General features: G+C 35.4%; 4 protein-coding genes across 4 annotated transcripts; 2 read left to right on the top strand and 2 right to left on the bottom strand.

Moving 5' to 3' along the window:
• Positions 1-570: 570 nt before the first annotated feature.
• LOC106392436 (uncharacterized protein At3g28850-like) lies at positions 571-3,212 on the bottom strand. The gene has a single exon (XM_022711598.2). The coding sequence runs from the start codon at positions 2,046-2,048 to the stop codon at positions 786-788; it is 1,263 nt and encodes a 420-aa protein (XP_022567319.2). The 5' UTR covers positions 2,049-3,212; the 3' UTR covers positions 571-785.
• Positions 3,213-7,316: 4,104 nt separating this feature from the next.
• On the top strand, positions 7,317-9,537 carry LOC106392886 (cell wall protein DAN4-like). The gene is made up of 3 exons (XM_013833659.3): positions 7,317-7,747; positions 7,855-8,823; positions 8,933-9,537. The coding sequence occupies exons 1-3, from the start codon at positions 7,400-7,402 to the stop codon at positions 9,269-9,271; spliced, it is 1,656 nt and encodes a 551-aa protein (XP_013689113.2). The 5' UTR covers positions 7,317-7,399; the 3' UTR covers positions 9,272-9,537.
• A 937-nt stretch (positions 9,538-10,474) lies between these two features.
• On the top strand, positions 10,475-11,335 carry LOC106392885. Its single transcript, XM_013833658.2, has one exon. It carries the CDS (start codon positions 10,475-10,477, stop codon positions 11,333-11,335), a length of 861 nt encoding a protein of 286 aa, XP_013689112.2.
• A 719-nt stretch (positions 11,336-12,054) lies between these two features.
• On the bottom strand, positions 12,055-14,869 carry LOC106396293 (V-type proton ATPase subunit d1). The gene is made up of 10 exons (XM_013836642.3): positions 14,561-14,869; positions 14,225-14,345; positions 13,554-13,661; positions 13,369-13,471; positions 13,211-13,291; positions 13,036-13,121; positions 12,898-12,957; positions 12,766-12,814; positions 12,552-12,686; positions 12,055-12,461 (listed from the first exon to the last, which is right to left on the bottom strand). Exons 1-10 carry the CDS (start codon positions 14,739-14,741, stop codon positions 12,330-12,332), a joined length of 1,056 nt encoding a protein of 351 aa, XP_013692096.1. The 5' UTR covers positions 14,742-14,869; the 3' UTR covers positions 12,055-12,329.
• Positions 14,870-15,944: the final 1,075 nt, after the last annotated feature.

Raw genomic sequence — 15,944 nt, 5'->3', positions numbered from 1 at the left:
AAGCTAAAGAAAGCAAAACACACTCACCAAAAACAAAAAGACTTGAGCACCTAAGCTTAAACTGAACTAGCAAGACGAATGGCAAACCGCAGTGGTCAAACTAATCTACAGCTCGCACTACTCGCACTAAGAGACCTTGGCTAATCCATGAGGCCGGACTCGGTAGAAATCTGCTTGCTCAGAGCTCGTCTCCATGTACCTTTGAGTTATCAAAAATACTAGGATAAACGAATCATGTCTGAAATATTCAAAATTCCGTTATATGATTAAATTTTTCATCTTGGACCTGACTACTGAAATCAGCCTTCTGCTTGATCCTCGGATCTTCACAACTTAACAATCTACCTTAAACAAACATACCTACTTTTTGTTTTCAACTATGCTTTATGAATGATGACTATTATTCAAACATAGCATAAGAGTTTTGACATATTGACAAAAGAAAAAGCACAAGAACTTGACTTTTGAAAGATTCTTATTTTTGTCCGGTCATATTTTGTAAGCTGACTTTTCTTCCTCTACTCCCACTACCTTTTCAAATATATGAGTCCAACGACATGTAAAGCATGAATGAAATTTCAAAGAATAAACAGCAATTTTTTTTGGTCAACAGAATAAACAACAATTTACACTTGAAATATAACTCTTTTCTTCTTTTTTTCACAATAAAAACCTCTTTATGTACAACAAAATCTGTAGAGGCAAGAAAACCCACAAGCGACTCAAAACTCCAATGTAGTAAAACAAACAAAAACAAGACTAATGTTTTACCTTTTTGTGTATGTTCAAACACAACAAAGAGGACATCTAATGAGTCCATTCTCATTACAATCAGGACATGTTTGAAACCCATACTCTCTTCCTTCTTTCACACTCCCACCATCATCTTCATCATCTTCTTCATCTTCATCTTCATAGTACACTTTACAACTCCCTGAACACGTCTCACATGGCAAAAACCTTACATCTCCACAAGCCTCACATTCTATCCCATTACCATCTCTGTTTTCTTCCACCCTCTCGCATCCTTGTAGAAGCTTCTCAAGCTTCCCATCTTCATTCAACTTCCTAATCTCCTCAGCTCCTCCGAGATACTTCCTCCCCAAGAAAACTCTAGGCAATGTGATCCCAACACCATTGCTAAATTTAGCACCTAGCAGCTCCTTCAGCTCATCTTTAAAACCCGAATGCATCGATACATCTCGCTCATCCACTCTAATCCCAAGGCCTTTCAGTATAACTTTAACATCACAGCTTTCTTCATATGTCTTCCTTATACCTCTAAGGCTTGTGAAGTAGAGTATCACCTTGTCTTTACCAACAGCTTTCTCCTCCTCTTCTTCTTCATCAGAGAACTCAAACTGTGGGTTTAGTTTCAAATCATGAACCGAGATATGGAAAGGATGATTAGAAGGGAGTTCTTGGAGAGACTTCCTGAACGAAGAAATGATCTCTGGATCGAAATCGTCGAGCCCTTCTTCCTCCATCTGAAGCCACAATGGCTTTAGATCACAATTCGACTTGGTACGTTCACAATCACCACCACGAGCAACTTCAAAGGAGAAGCTGCTAACGTGGTTTGGTGAACGAAGACCATCTTCAAGCCCGTCCATCATCTCCCAAGTATTGATCGTCTCCGGCTCTCCCGGAGGCGTCAAGATAGGAGTTTTAGGCACAATCTTGGGGATCTTCTCGCTCATCATACTTGACCATACTTTAGCTTCCATGAGCTTAGCCTGCATTTCCAAACTCGACCTCTCCTTGTCGGGCCTCGCTCTGACTTCCTTAGGACCAAACCCATCTCCTGTTCCGTCGGCGACAAGCTTCCCGCTGAAGTCTAGCAAGTCTTTGTGGTTTTGTCCGAAAGAGTAGTCGCAGAGCTTGAGAGATCCGAAGCTGGAGGAGCTGAGAGGGACCATGTGGGGGCTATCGTCGGAGCGTTGCGATGGGTGGCGCACAGATTTGCTTCGCTGAATGTCTACCGGAGAATATCCTCTCCGGCAATGGATGCATTTCTTGCGGTGGTGCTTCGAGCTCGCACAGCCCATGATGATCGTTAAAACAGAGTTTTTTTAAAAGAAGAGATTTTTTTTTTTTTTTTGGGAAATGAAAATTGAAATAATGAGATTTGGAGACAAGGGTTTGGTGAAATCAATGAGATTTATCGAAATTTGCGAAATAAAAAGACGAAAGAGAGATCGTAACGACTTACGAGCAAAGAATGATGAAATAAAAACAGAGGACCAAAACAGAGGATTAGAACAAAACAGAGGAACAAAACAGAGGATTTATCAAAGCTAGCAGGAGGACAAGATCATCATCATCATCATCATCGAGATTCTTCGTATTCAGCCTCGTCGTCTGGTTTCCAAAATCTCTCTTTCCTGAAAAGTCGCAGAGATAGAGAGAGGAGAAAGAATGTCGCGTTTTAGAAAACGATTCAAGAATTATTCTCAGAGATGTTTGATTATATTTATAAAGTCTACAGAAACTTCTTTTGCCATTTGGTAGTTATTTCTCTGCTTTGACTCCTTCTACCTTCTAGTCGTCGTCCCCTTTGAAGGTGCGTGAGGGAGGCTACTTTTCGGATAGAACTTTTTTTAAACGATTTCTTAAAATAAGGAAATCAACAGTTTTTATGGCCTTTTGTTTAATTTCATTGTCTTTCTTTTTTGTATGGAGAGTTTATTTTCTATGAACTTTTATTTATTAGTTCATGCTACTAACCAAAGATGATTTCATTCTATACAGAATGATAATTTTACTATTTCGAAAGAATCAAAAGAATTGTTGGTAAGCTTTACATTGTTACTAAAACAAATTAGTTTATACTAAATATGTTAAAAATGCAAAGCTATTTTTGAAAGGTTTTAAAAAAATCAGTGCAATTTAATATTTTTATTTCCTATATCAATTAGAAATTTCCGGATGCCAAATTTTTTTTTTTTAAAGAAATTTCCACACTCACCTTCATATTTCCATGTATATGATTTATGTTATTAAATATCTTTTGATTTACATTAAAATATTTTCAAAATACTAGAACAAAAAAAACAAATTTATTTTTAAATATATAGTATTAGGAAGCATAAAAATGTAAACCTGAATTTTCATCATTTGTAATATTTTCATATGTCTATGATATTCATATTATTATTCTTATTTTGTAAACTTATTCATATTATTATTTCCTACTAGAATTAGTCAAATTTAAAATTTAGTAGTAGCCAGTTATTCCAAAATCTGGATATTACAAGATAAAAATATTATGGTTGATAACTTAAATTTAGTGTAAAAGTAAAAAAAAAAAAGTGATGTAACTTCAAAGCGGTAATAAAATGATAATGGCAAATGTGAAAAACAACATTGCATAAATATAAATACTTTTAAGTTACAAAAAAAAATCAAGTACTTTTATGGGTAATGGATCAAAGTTACTGTCACTGATGAAAAGTTTTCTGCCTATTCGGGAACTTATTTCTTACTAAAATTCAAAGTTTGGTTACTTTTAACAATACCTGCCAACTCTAAAGATCCATAAGGCGGACACAATGGTTACATGCATTTGAAACTATTCGTATTGGCTGATTCAAGTAACGTTACAGTCTTACAGACACCAAATAATATTTATGTCCGCTTGTATCAATCTAAATTCTCGTGATTGACTGTTAGCATAACCTAAATGCCTAATAAAAATGGCCTAAATAACTACGGTGTAATCTTTTTTTTTTTTTTTTGCTAAAATATTTTCTAACGGTGTAATCTTCCCACTATGTATAAACAAAAACATTAAATTAAAACTCGAAACTTGCAAGTCGATGTACAATTCAAACATGACGGAAAACAGAATATATATATACGAATATATGTGTGTGTAAATGTATGGTTTGACTGGTTATAAAACAGAAAAGAGGATTTTATCATAAACAAATGAGGTCTGATATTAAAGAAACACAAAGGTGGGGAGGTCTATATTGCCATACTTGTTCCGTCTGATTGTGTGAATTTATGAACATGATGGTAACTCGATATGGGCATGCGGCATGTACTAGTGCTATGTAAAAACACGCAATGTCTCTTTTTTAATAACTTCGATGGCTTACTTTTTAGGGCGAGATTTTTGACGTAATAAAAGAAATATGATTTGTACGATGGAAACACATGTTTATGGTTGAGATATTAATTTAACATTTAGTTTTTTTTTTTGGGGTGAAATTTCTGATAAACTTGTTTTTAATGTTGAGAGTTTAAGCCGTTGTTCTTGATTTTGTTATTTTTTTCAGACTATGATTTGTTTTTCTCAGTCTTTCGTGTCTTTTGATTTTCGCTATACTAAATAAAAAAAAAGCAAGAAAGAATTTCACAACGCGTATTCGTAGACTCAATTTTTGATAACTCATCTAGTGACGTGTATCAGTGTTAACTATAAGTTCTGTCTTAGGAAATTTCAGGATTTTCATAAGAATCCCTGATGCAAAATAGCATGGTTAATCACGGGCACAAAGGCACGAACTAAGTAAGTAACAAAAATAAATAAAGCTTAGTAGTTCGTACTATCCAAACTAAACCAAGTTCCACTAACTTTTTCGAACATATCATATTACTTTCAAACACAGATGTAAGCCCAATTAGCCTTAATTTCAGGAATAGTGCATTTACTTACATGTATTGTACTCTCCAAATATATTTTTGTTGCAGTATACGAAAACGACAACAATCGTTCTCCCCAAGTGTAGCCTGGCATTAAAAATGTATACTTTGATTCAGCACAAAGCCGGCTATTTAATGTGATCATATTCTTAATGCTAATAATATATAAATGTAATAATATATAAAATTAAAAAAAAAATTAATTTATTTTATTTAATAATTTCAAAATGTTTATATCAAAAATATTATTTAAAAAATAAATTTTACAATTCAAATATCTATTTTTAAAAATAATATTTTACATTTAAAATATAATATAATGTGAAATATTATTAAACAAATATTTTTATTGTAAATTTATTTTAGAAATTAAAATTTTATTTTCTGGATATAAAAATAAATTTATGATATTATTAAATAAAATAAATAAATTTAATTTTAAACAAACAAGCCATGTACTCACTAAACCATGCTTAATTTAATCAAAATCGTAGTTTGCACCCAAAAAAAAAGACTAAAAACAGAAAATCTTGGTTCTGTTTGGTTCAGAAACTCCGATTCTTTTAAAGTCACACCCCTAAGTGTCTTATGCTTTCCAATGTCAAACAACATGAGCCATTAGGACATTTTCATCATTACTCTATTTTTTTTTTCTAAAATTGAGTAAAAGTGAATATGGAATAAGGAATGCTTTAACCCAACTTCATATCTCACTATATAATAAAATTTACTACTAATCTATTTTTTGTTTGTTCATCGTTCCATTATAGAATGAGAAATGGAGTAGGGTTAGAATAATTTTACTCAATTTTCATTTTTACTCTATTTTGAAAAAAAAAATAGAGTTTTACATTGGAGATGCTCTTAGACTTATCATTTAATAGTGTTTCAAAAAACAAAGACTTACTATCATTTAATCAATGATTGAATAAAATACTTTCACGGAAATGTTTACGCCTTAAACATCAAACTAAATGTAAGATGAACGAAGACAAAAATATTGAATAGTATGCAAATATTATCGAAAATGGGAAATTTGGAGGGAAGGAAAGAGCGAAATGGGTTACTTAGTGGCTTAATGGTCTTCTGTCTGGATATGTTTGGCCGTTTGGAGACATGAACTAGATGGCCTCCACTAAACCTTGTTTTAATAAACTGATTAATTCAGTTAATTAGGATCACTCTTTTCATTATACAGTGAGTTTTATATATGCATGGTTGTTACTTGTTAGGTCTCTATATTTGAATGAAATGGTTTTAATATTAGTTTAGATATAGTAGTGTTTGCCGAAAAGATAGAGAAAAACTTTATTTACTAAATTGTTATATAGTAGCTGTTAAAGTTTATTTAAGTTAAAGCCCTTTTACAAAAAAGAAAAGGTTTATTTAGGTTATGTTCATGCCGTCGTCATTACCCATGGCAATGGCTAATATTATGATCACCTTCATATAAATACTAATATATACTCCCCGCTGTTTCATTAAAATAGATTTTTTAACAAAAATGTGTGTTTCACAAAAATGTATATTTTTTGTGTTTTTTATAAAAAATTTATAAACTTTAGAAAAATTAATTGATTTTATTGAATTACCATTGGTTAAAAGTTATTAAAAATTAAAAATTACAGAAAATGATACATTTATTATGATAATTTAATGTCTTTTTTTAATATGTATGAAACTATTAAAACGTCATTTTGTAGAACGGAGGAATATATACATAAATATTTGGCATACGAGAAAACGAATGCATATTAGTATTTAATAATTCAAGAAAAAGTATTTTAATAATTCAGTTCAAACAGGCCGGCACTATCAACAAGTCACCTTGGAACTTCTCTAACTATTTCTACAAGTGGGGCTCTTCTTTGTATCAATAAAATGTTTAGTTAAAAGTTGATAGAAAATCAAATGGTGTGAACATAAACCTTTCGCAAAATCGTTTGCACAGGCATTTAAAAAAAGCAAAAAAAAATGTATGAAACATTAAAGTTCTGAAACATATGATGAGTAAAGGTTCTGAAACATAAATGTTACAATACAGCTAGTTAGAACTTCTAATATTAATTGTATGTAACTGGATATCCTGATAGCCAGTCTAACCCGTACTCATATGATAAAAGTGGCATCCTAATATAATAGGAGCACTAACATAACAATAGCTGGAAGGTATAACTCGTTGTTTCAATTCAAGTTACGTGCTATTTGTAATCAGAAAATATTTACACATATTATTAATTTTTTTGAAAAGGCCTTCAGCCTAAAAAAGATACAACCCCGTGGGGTTAGTTTGCAACTTGCCCGGACCACCTAACAAAATTTAAAGCCCAATTTAGATATACACATAGTCGAAAATGTTGTAACAAGCGCATGTTGGGTGTGACTCGTGTGACGGATAAGTCGAGAGCTTAAACAAGCATGACCAAAACTTTAGCATGTATTGTTTGTACACAGTTGAACAAATCAATTTCTCAAGTATATTATAAATTGATCATTCTAAATATAGAATGAAGAGAAACGCGGATAGCAACATAAATTCATAAAGAAAATGAAACATGAGAGAACCACTTATGCTATTCTCTAGCGACCTTAAAGTAATCCACAATTTTCTCCGTTTCACTTAAAATAGATTTCTCAAACCATCTATATAAACACAACTCTCCAAGAAACGCAAATCATCAAAAACTCAAAAAAGAAAGAAAAACATTTATATAACAAAAAAAAAGAAAAGAAAAAAGGAATAACCAAAATGGCTAATAAAAACGTACTAGCATTATGTCTGATGTTTATATTAGTATCAAGTGTGTTCTACGAGGCGCAAGGAACGTTCTTGTTAAAGATGTACTTGAGGAGGAAGTTTTTCAAAAGGGCAATGCAGTTTACACCTTTCGCATGCAAAGGTATGACATTTTTGTTGCACAGACTTAAAGGTGGATGTCCCGCGACTAAGGGGTTCAAGACTTTCTTTTCACTGTTCATATCTTACGTGAACTTTATCAAAACGGCAAGGGTTTCGAAAACTACCGATTCTCAGCTAACAACAAAAGCCGACGGCCTCGCCAATGCTGTATCTGTATTGACTGGTGCTAGAAAAGACGTAAGCACCATATGCAAATATTTTACTTGCCTATGCATAAATAATATTTTTAAGTAAGTAATGAGATTCTATAATTTTCGTACTGATCTTTGTTGTGTGTGGAACAGGTGAGTAACAATTTCAGAGAGACCATACTGTCAATGGGAAAGACTTTGATTGAGCAGAAGAAAGCTGGTCCACAGCGTGTAACATATAAGCAAAGGAAAGTGTTGATCGTGGCTTTGGTGCAATGGACTAAAACAGTCGTTACAGTTGTGAAAACGGCTGTGGAGACAGCAGGAAAGACGATTGATACATCGAATCTCGGGCTTGACGTTGATGTTAATGATCTTCTTGGAGGTGAAAAAGATGACAGCCCAACACCCACAACACCCACAACACCCGCAACACCCACAACACCCGCAACACCCGCAACACCCGCAACACCCGCAACACCCACAACACCCGCAACACCCGCAACACCTACACCGAGTACACCCACAACACCTACACCCAGTACACCCACTACACCTACACCCACAACACCCACAACACCCACTACACCTACACCGAGTACACCCACTACACCTACACCCAGTACACCCACCACACCTACACCCAGTACACCCACAACACCCACTACACCTACACCCAGTACACCGAGAACATCCACTACACCTACACCCAGTACACCCACAACACCTACACCTAGTACACCCACTACACCCACTACACCTACACCCAGTACACCCAGTACACCTACACCTACTACACCCAGTACACCCACTACACCCACTGGAACTACTACCAACACCAACAGTCAAACCTCACAAAGTACCACATCAACCGCATCAGCCAAACAAGTTGAGACTCAAACATCCCAAGAAGTAATGTCCTTCATCTCTGACCTAGAGAAGAAGTATGCATCAAAGACAGAACTCAACACCTTCTTTGAGACACTCAAGTCTACCATGACTGCTACTTCAAAGATCGCTAGCACAGACGAAAAAACCTTTGTTTCTGGTGTTAAAGCTGCTGCTGGGACACTAAATGAAGCGGCAGAGACTGTTACTGAAAAGTTAGGCACATCAGCTGAGGTATGTATGAACAAAAGAAATATATATTTATGATTCAAACTCTCATATGTCTTATTCCTTTGATTAAAATTATACTCATCTTCTTTTCTTCTTCTTTGTGGTGCACTAGTCCAAGCAAAAAATAGAATCTTCCCAACAACAGTTGATGAAGACATTCAAAGAACTAGAAGATGTTAAAACTAAAATAGTGAGTGAGAGTAAAGGCAAGACAGTGTCCTCCACACAACAGACAGAGCTTAAGCAGACGCTCACTAAATGGGAACAAGTCACCACCCAGTTTGTGGAGACTGCTGTTTCTTCTAGTTCAACTTCATCTTCCACTCAGTCTCAGCAGATTCAGCAGTCCCATCAGTCTCAACAGTCTCAGCAGTCACAGAAGACACAACAGACACAGCAGACACAGCAGATACAACAAGGCAGTATCTTGAGGGCTCAGACTCAGACTTGAGCTACACTAATGGCAACAAATCATCAAGAAAGACAAAACTAGTACCGCCAAATATGATAATTAGTAGCTAATTAGATGTTTTATTTTTTGTTTCAATAAAACTAAGATCGGTATAGGCCAGGAACGTGTACCTGTAGACCGACGTATGCAAATAATAACTTTGTAAGCAATAATGCTATAGACTGTATGCTCTCTTTCTATGCTTTACATAGAGAAGTAAGCAAGACCCATTAAAGGGATTTTGAATCATTTTCTTCTTGTTCCTATATCAAATAATGTCTCCAACCAAAAACACAATGTATGCATAGTGATTCAACTCATATATATATATATAGATGGTATTAAGGAGTAATGAAACTTCTTTTCTTACATATCCAAGGAGACAAAATTTGCATTTACATGCAAGCTCGCAATTATATTCTGAGCTACATTGAGAGAATCAGAGCCGTGCTCACTAAAGAAAATTAAAGCATTGGCTTAGGGCATCCTTTCATGTAAAATTTATTCATAAGGCATATTTATAAAATTATTGTTTTGTATAGTCAATGGTCTATATTTTTATTTTAAATGTAAATCACTACAAATATTTTGAAGACTTCTTTTCTACAATCACAACATACTTTTAAAACTGATTAACTACAACTATGTCTACATTTAATTTTGAGTATCAACTTGAACCCCTACTTGCTTCTCTAGTACAGCCCAGAAATTTCATTTTTTTTCAGTTTTTTTTTACTCTAGATGTTAAACGCCTCTTCTTCCTTATTTTTCATATAATTTTTCCTAATTGATTGAAACACTACTTGCTTTGCTACATAACTAGTTATTATATATTAATGATCAAAACGACTACATTTGTAAGTCTCTAGGCAAAGATATATCAATGTGAATGATATGATGAAAACTAAACATTATACATTTCGTGACAAAAAAAAAAAACATTATACATAACTATCTAGACCGGTTGTCTAAATTAACCAGTAATGACTTGTTAATCTCTTTTTGCAATTCACAAAATTAGCTAGCCAGCAAGACCAAAGTCTAGTGAACGTCCATGAATCTCTCTTTTATTTGGGTTATTTTTCCTTCTGTTCTTGTAACTTATTTAGTTTATTATTAGGCGAAATCAAAATGTATAAATACCTTTCAAAGTCCTCAAAGCAAAATGCATTTCCTTCATTTTGCCTTGCCATCAATACAACCATGGCAAGGACTTCTCTGTTGTTATCTTTAGCCTTAGTTCTAGTCATCGCCTCCGTCTCGGCTCACCCACCTAATCCCAAGAAAACACAAAAGAACATATGTCCACCTACTTTGGGGGGAATCCAAACCATCCCTTCCAATGAAATCTCTAAGTTCATCGAGGAGAAGGCTAAATCCGCACCAAACAGCGTTCAGTTCAACGCTTTGTTCTCCATATGCAAAACCTTCAGCAACCAGCTCGCAGCCTTCAAGGCTGCAGGCGTCAGGAACGTGATTCGCGTGGCCTACACCAAATACGCTATGATAGCCAAGGCGATGTTTGCGGCTGAAGCAGCTATTGGTATAGAAGGTTCCTTTGCGGCTAAGCTCGAGAAGAGCTACAACGTTATGGCTGGATGTTTTCTTAAGCTTGAGGAGAAGATTGCTGAGATCTCGGCCAAGTATAAGTTCAATGCTAACGCTATGATAAGCCAAGGGGATAGGGACAAGATCGACGAATGTTTGATTAACTTGAAGGGTGCCATTACTGTTTTCGTTAAGGAGATCACTGAGTGCACCATGAAGTTCTCTTCCGTGAAGCAAATCGGCATCCCTCTTGTTCGCGGCACCGGCGGCGGTCTCATCGGTACTTTCACCAAGAACGGCGTCGGTTTTGGGTCTAAAATGATCGGTTTAAGCGGCCACAGCCAAGCTGAAGCTAAGGTTGGAGTTCAAAGTCATGTCGGAGGCAGAAGATTGTTCGGGGGGTTCTTTGATCACTTGGGAGGATTCGTTAAGTACGATGCGGCGGGTAAGGCAAAGTTCAGAGGAGATGGAGAGTTCAAATCACGGGTCCACCCTAGCAAGAAACACTTAGACTGAGCAAAGACGCATGCAAGTTATGTTTATTAACAAACAACAGATGAAGGAGCCATGAGTTTATCTTTTACTACTTTTATTTGTACTAATATGAAGGGAAATGCCATGTGATGTTTTGATCTCTATTTGTAACCATTAATAAAAATATCGACATTTCTAATTATGGCATGTTTTCTTTAATAATTCGTTACCAAACAAATCCGTTAGCACATATTGTTGATGTTCGACTAGTTAAAACTGAATTTCTTTTACCAATAAGTTATATTATGTGTAGGTTTTGCTTGTTTTATTGCGTTGTACGTACTTGCTGCATGCTGAAAATAATTATTGAATGAAGCATCATGCGTAAAGCTACGGCGTTGCAAAGCCTATGTGTAGATCTCAGTCACATTGTTTATAAGATTTTAGATGCTCCTTTTTGTCCATAAATTTCATCTTCATAAACTTGTCACATATCATATCGTCATTAGAACTAATACTAGTTTAGTATAAAGAATTACAAGGATTTTGTTGCTTTTTTATATATAGTTATATAGTTGTGTTCAGCCATGTCAAAGAACGTTTCTCTTAGCAACGTGTCACATGCTTGGAATCCAAATACTCACACTCACTCACAAACAAGGTGTACTTATCAAACAAGAACATAGACGTGTATAAGTTCATGCCTCTATAATATATTTTCTACAGAAATGGTGAAAATGTAAATTAAATATAGAAAAAAAGACTTTTGAAATTTTTGGATTTCCAAATATTTAATACAGTATATTACAAAACAAATAAAAAGTTTGTATTATTACAAGAATTCATTGGCAATAGACAACCAATCAAGATAGGGCAAAAACAAACAAACAAATAGGAGGGATTATTCTTATTTGAAAAAAATGTAGATTGTACAGAGTAAACCAGAGCAATGAAGGAAAACCAAATTGTTTTTTTCTTCTTATTCTCCAGTTTTAACACACATTTCAATATGTGTTTCTCAACTTCTTACCAGACCTCAGAACATGTAGACAACACTGTCGTGGATCCTCGACTTCTGATTCTGCGCAACACATTCGGATATCCACATCAGGTTCCTGATCTCCTGCTCCCTCAACCTCATATAAGCAAAGAACACCGCGTAGTGGAACTGCAATAACTCAGTTTCCAACAAACCACTGTTAGTACTAGGCATTAATGTACATCATCTCAACTTAAGAAACTTATATGGAAACAAAACCTGCTGCTCGAAGGCTAAGCAAAGCCTTCGGACTTCCTCTTCATAAAACGCTTTGTCAAGCATCTGGCTCTCTCCGTAGGACATCTTTGAGAATATTGCTTGGTAAGGAGGGTACTTCTCCATCACACCACGAACCTATTAATGAATGACAATGGGATTCATTATTGATGTAACATATAACATATTTATTATAATATATTAGCTTAAGCTTTACCTGATCTATGTCTTCACAGATAGCAAGCTCCTCGTGTCCATATGGATAGCTGCAGAAGCAAGAAAAGAGAAACTGCTCTAGAGTTCTATGCAAACATTGAATGGGACTATCCTTTGGATCTAGAATGCTTACAGGAGACCAAAGTTAGAGTACAGTTTCTTCCTGTCTTCTCTTGTAAGCTCAGTGCCGATGCTGCATAACAAGGAAAATCAGTTTCAGTACCTTAATAAACAAAGAAACACAACGAGGGTAACATCAGTAATTAATTACCTATTGATGGTGATGTTGACAGCTCTTCTATCAGCTTCGAAGGCCAGAAGGTCAGACATTATCTCTGCTGTTGCCCCACCAAGTTTCTATTTCGGATACACAGCCAAAATGGGTTATAGCTTGTATAGTTAGATTATGAAATATTGTGAAAACAGATTAAGGAGTTGACTAGCACCTGACAGAACTTGTAAAAATCCTCAAGGTATGCTTTGTAAAGCGTGTTCCTCATAATCTCTATGTTCATGTCATCCAAATCCTGAAAAATGATGAAACCAATTTCATAACCAACCAATGTATCCAGTAACTAGGACAGTAAATGTTTCAGCTATGTACCTCTGATGTTAAGCATTCCGAGAAATAAGGAGCAAGAGGAGTATCCACAAGCACCAACCTATAGAGCTCCCTCATGTTCTGAGCAACCGCCAATGTGGCAATGCTGTAAAATAAAAATCATGAGCAAAAAAAATTAAAAGGATCTAAAAGAGGTATAGAAGATCCAAAAGGTCAAGGTGGAGTACCTATCAAACATGCCTAAAGGGTGACATTTCTCGATCAGCTCTTGAACATCTCTCTCGTGCAAAGTTCCAGTAACAATTAGTACAACATTGTCAATCATATGGCCATATCTGCATTACAATATCAAAAGAACTCAATATCTCAAATGCCAGCGTCATTTAGAAGATATATATACACTAAACTTAATCCAGGAAATAAAGAAAGAAAGAAAAAGCAAGGTAACAGTAAAAGCTACAACAAAAATAATCAAAACTATTTGCTTTCATAATAACACTTCACTGCACTCTCTTTAAAGATGGAGCTTCACAAAAATTACCAGACCTTACACGCTATGATGTGCACTGGACATAGCGAAAACAAACATTCGCCTTTGACTCCCAAATTTTTTAATGTTGGTTAATAATTTTTTTATATATTTTGGTTATTTAGTAAGCAGTTCGTAATTGCTTCAAATCCCGTAAATTTCAGGATCGGCCCTATTAGCACAAGTTTAATGTTTAATATGTATTATATTACCCGGCCCCCAAATTGATAAAAATATGTGTATTTGATCATGTAGTACTTTTTTTTTTTTTTTTTTTTTTTTTGATCATGTAGTACTTGGTTCGTAATTGTTTCAAAACCCGTAAATCTCAGGACCGGCCCTATACAGCACCATCTATATCTGAGTTACCTGATGTACTCTAAGAAGGTAGACATAGGCTCAGTTGCTTGGCAAAGCATATGCTTATAGTCATCAACAAGCTTGAGTGTACACTTCTCCACGATCGTTGTGGTATGCAGAGGTGACGGTTCTGCATCCAAAGATAAAACGAAACAGAAAAGTCAAAGTCAACTAACCAAAATTCATAACGGCGTTAAGGAAACTACAACAATGAAGTTCAGACACAAACTAACTGTCCAATTTCAAACAAAAGAACATTTGTCTTGTCTTGTACGAATAATAAAATTCATTACACAACTGATGTCACATTCTAAGAGATCACGGATCGTATGGGAGAAAACGCACCGTTTTGGAGGTAAGAGCCGTACTTGGTGGCGGAGAGGTGCATCTTGATGTCGTCGAGGTTTTCACACTGGCAGAGATTGTTGTAATCGGCGGTGGTGAGAAGACCAGCACGGTGGCCTCTCACGATCGCCTCCAGGTATCCGCCGTGGATGTTGAACGTGAGCGCCTCGAATCCGTACATCCTTCTCTTCCGGATATATTTCAGATCTCGGAGATTGATGGTGTAGAGATCTGAAGAAAAAAAAGAAGATTGAAGCAGAGAGAGATCGACGTGGGAGAAGATAGCTTTGAATTTGATTGGTTGGTTTGCAATCTCGGCCTTTGGCGCGTCGAATTACGATATTATCCTTAAACCGGTCTGATAAACCAAATAAATTGGAGATTGCTTTGGGTTTAGTTTTGGTTTGGTAGCATGCAGGTTTGGTTTGAACAGTTAATTTGATTCGGTAGTTCGGTTTATGGTTAGTTTGGTTTTGACGAAATAATGCCAAATCAAACCCAAACGAAAAGCTGATTTGGTTCAATGTTCGGTTAGTTTGTTTTATGAAAATTATGAAGAAATTAATTTAAATTTTTTTGGTTTCAGCAAACTTCAGACAGATCACAAGATCAACAATAACCAAAAAAAAAAAGTTTTGATTTTTTCTGTTACCGAACTCATAAAACTTTATCAAACTTCAAGACTGATCACAAGATTAACAATAGCAAAATAAAGTTCTGATTTTTCTATTACCAAACTCATATATTTGATCAAAATTCAGACAGAACACAAGCTCAACAATAACAAAAAAAACAAGTTTCGATTTTTCTATTACCAAACTGATAGATTTGTTCAAACTTCAGACAGAACACAAAATCATCATCAACAACAACAACAAAAGCTTCGTACGATGGTCAAAATGTACGAAGCTAGGATACCTTGATGACGCTCTTGAGGTGCTTGACGAGCTCAGAGTCCGGTGCGGGTTCATGAGAGTGGTCTAATCTTCAAACAACAATCAGACTCTAAAACTTGTCAAAATGAATCTTACTAAAAAGAGTGTTGAGATAAAACACGTACCGAGAGGATTGGAGAGAGCAGAACGTTCGACGGAGATGGTTTTTCCGGCGACGGCACTTGCCTTTTCGACATGTTCAACGGTGTTGCTCTCTGAGGGAGGTGGATCAGGGGAAAAGGACAATGAGGAGAACGGTGATGGAGAGGATTTTGAGAAGAAGGGAGTCTTGCAAGAGAGAAGACGGCGAGAGGATGTTTGCGTCAGTGATCTTCTCAGCATCGTTGCAATTCAAAATCTGCAGACTCCGACATACCACAGTAACACGTAAGGGCAAAGAAGAAGAAACATTATTGACGACTAAAATTATAATATTAAATTAAAGCAGC

Source organism: Brassica napus, chromosome A9 (assembly GCF_020379485.1).
Source record: "Brassica napus cultivar Da-Ae chromosome A9, Da-Ae, whole genome shotgun sequence".
Classification (NCBI taxonomy): Eukaryota; Viridiplantae; Streptophyta; class Magnoliopsida; order Brassicales; family Brassicaceae; genus Brassica; species Brassica napus.
The sequence above is the reverse complement of the archived record's forward strand: the minus strand, read 5'-3'. Positions and strand labels throughout refer to the sequence as shown.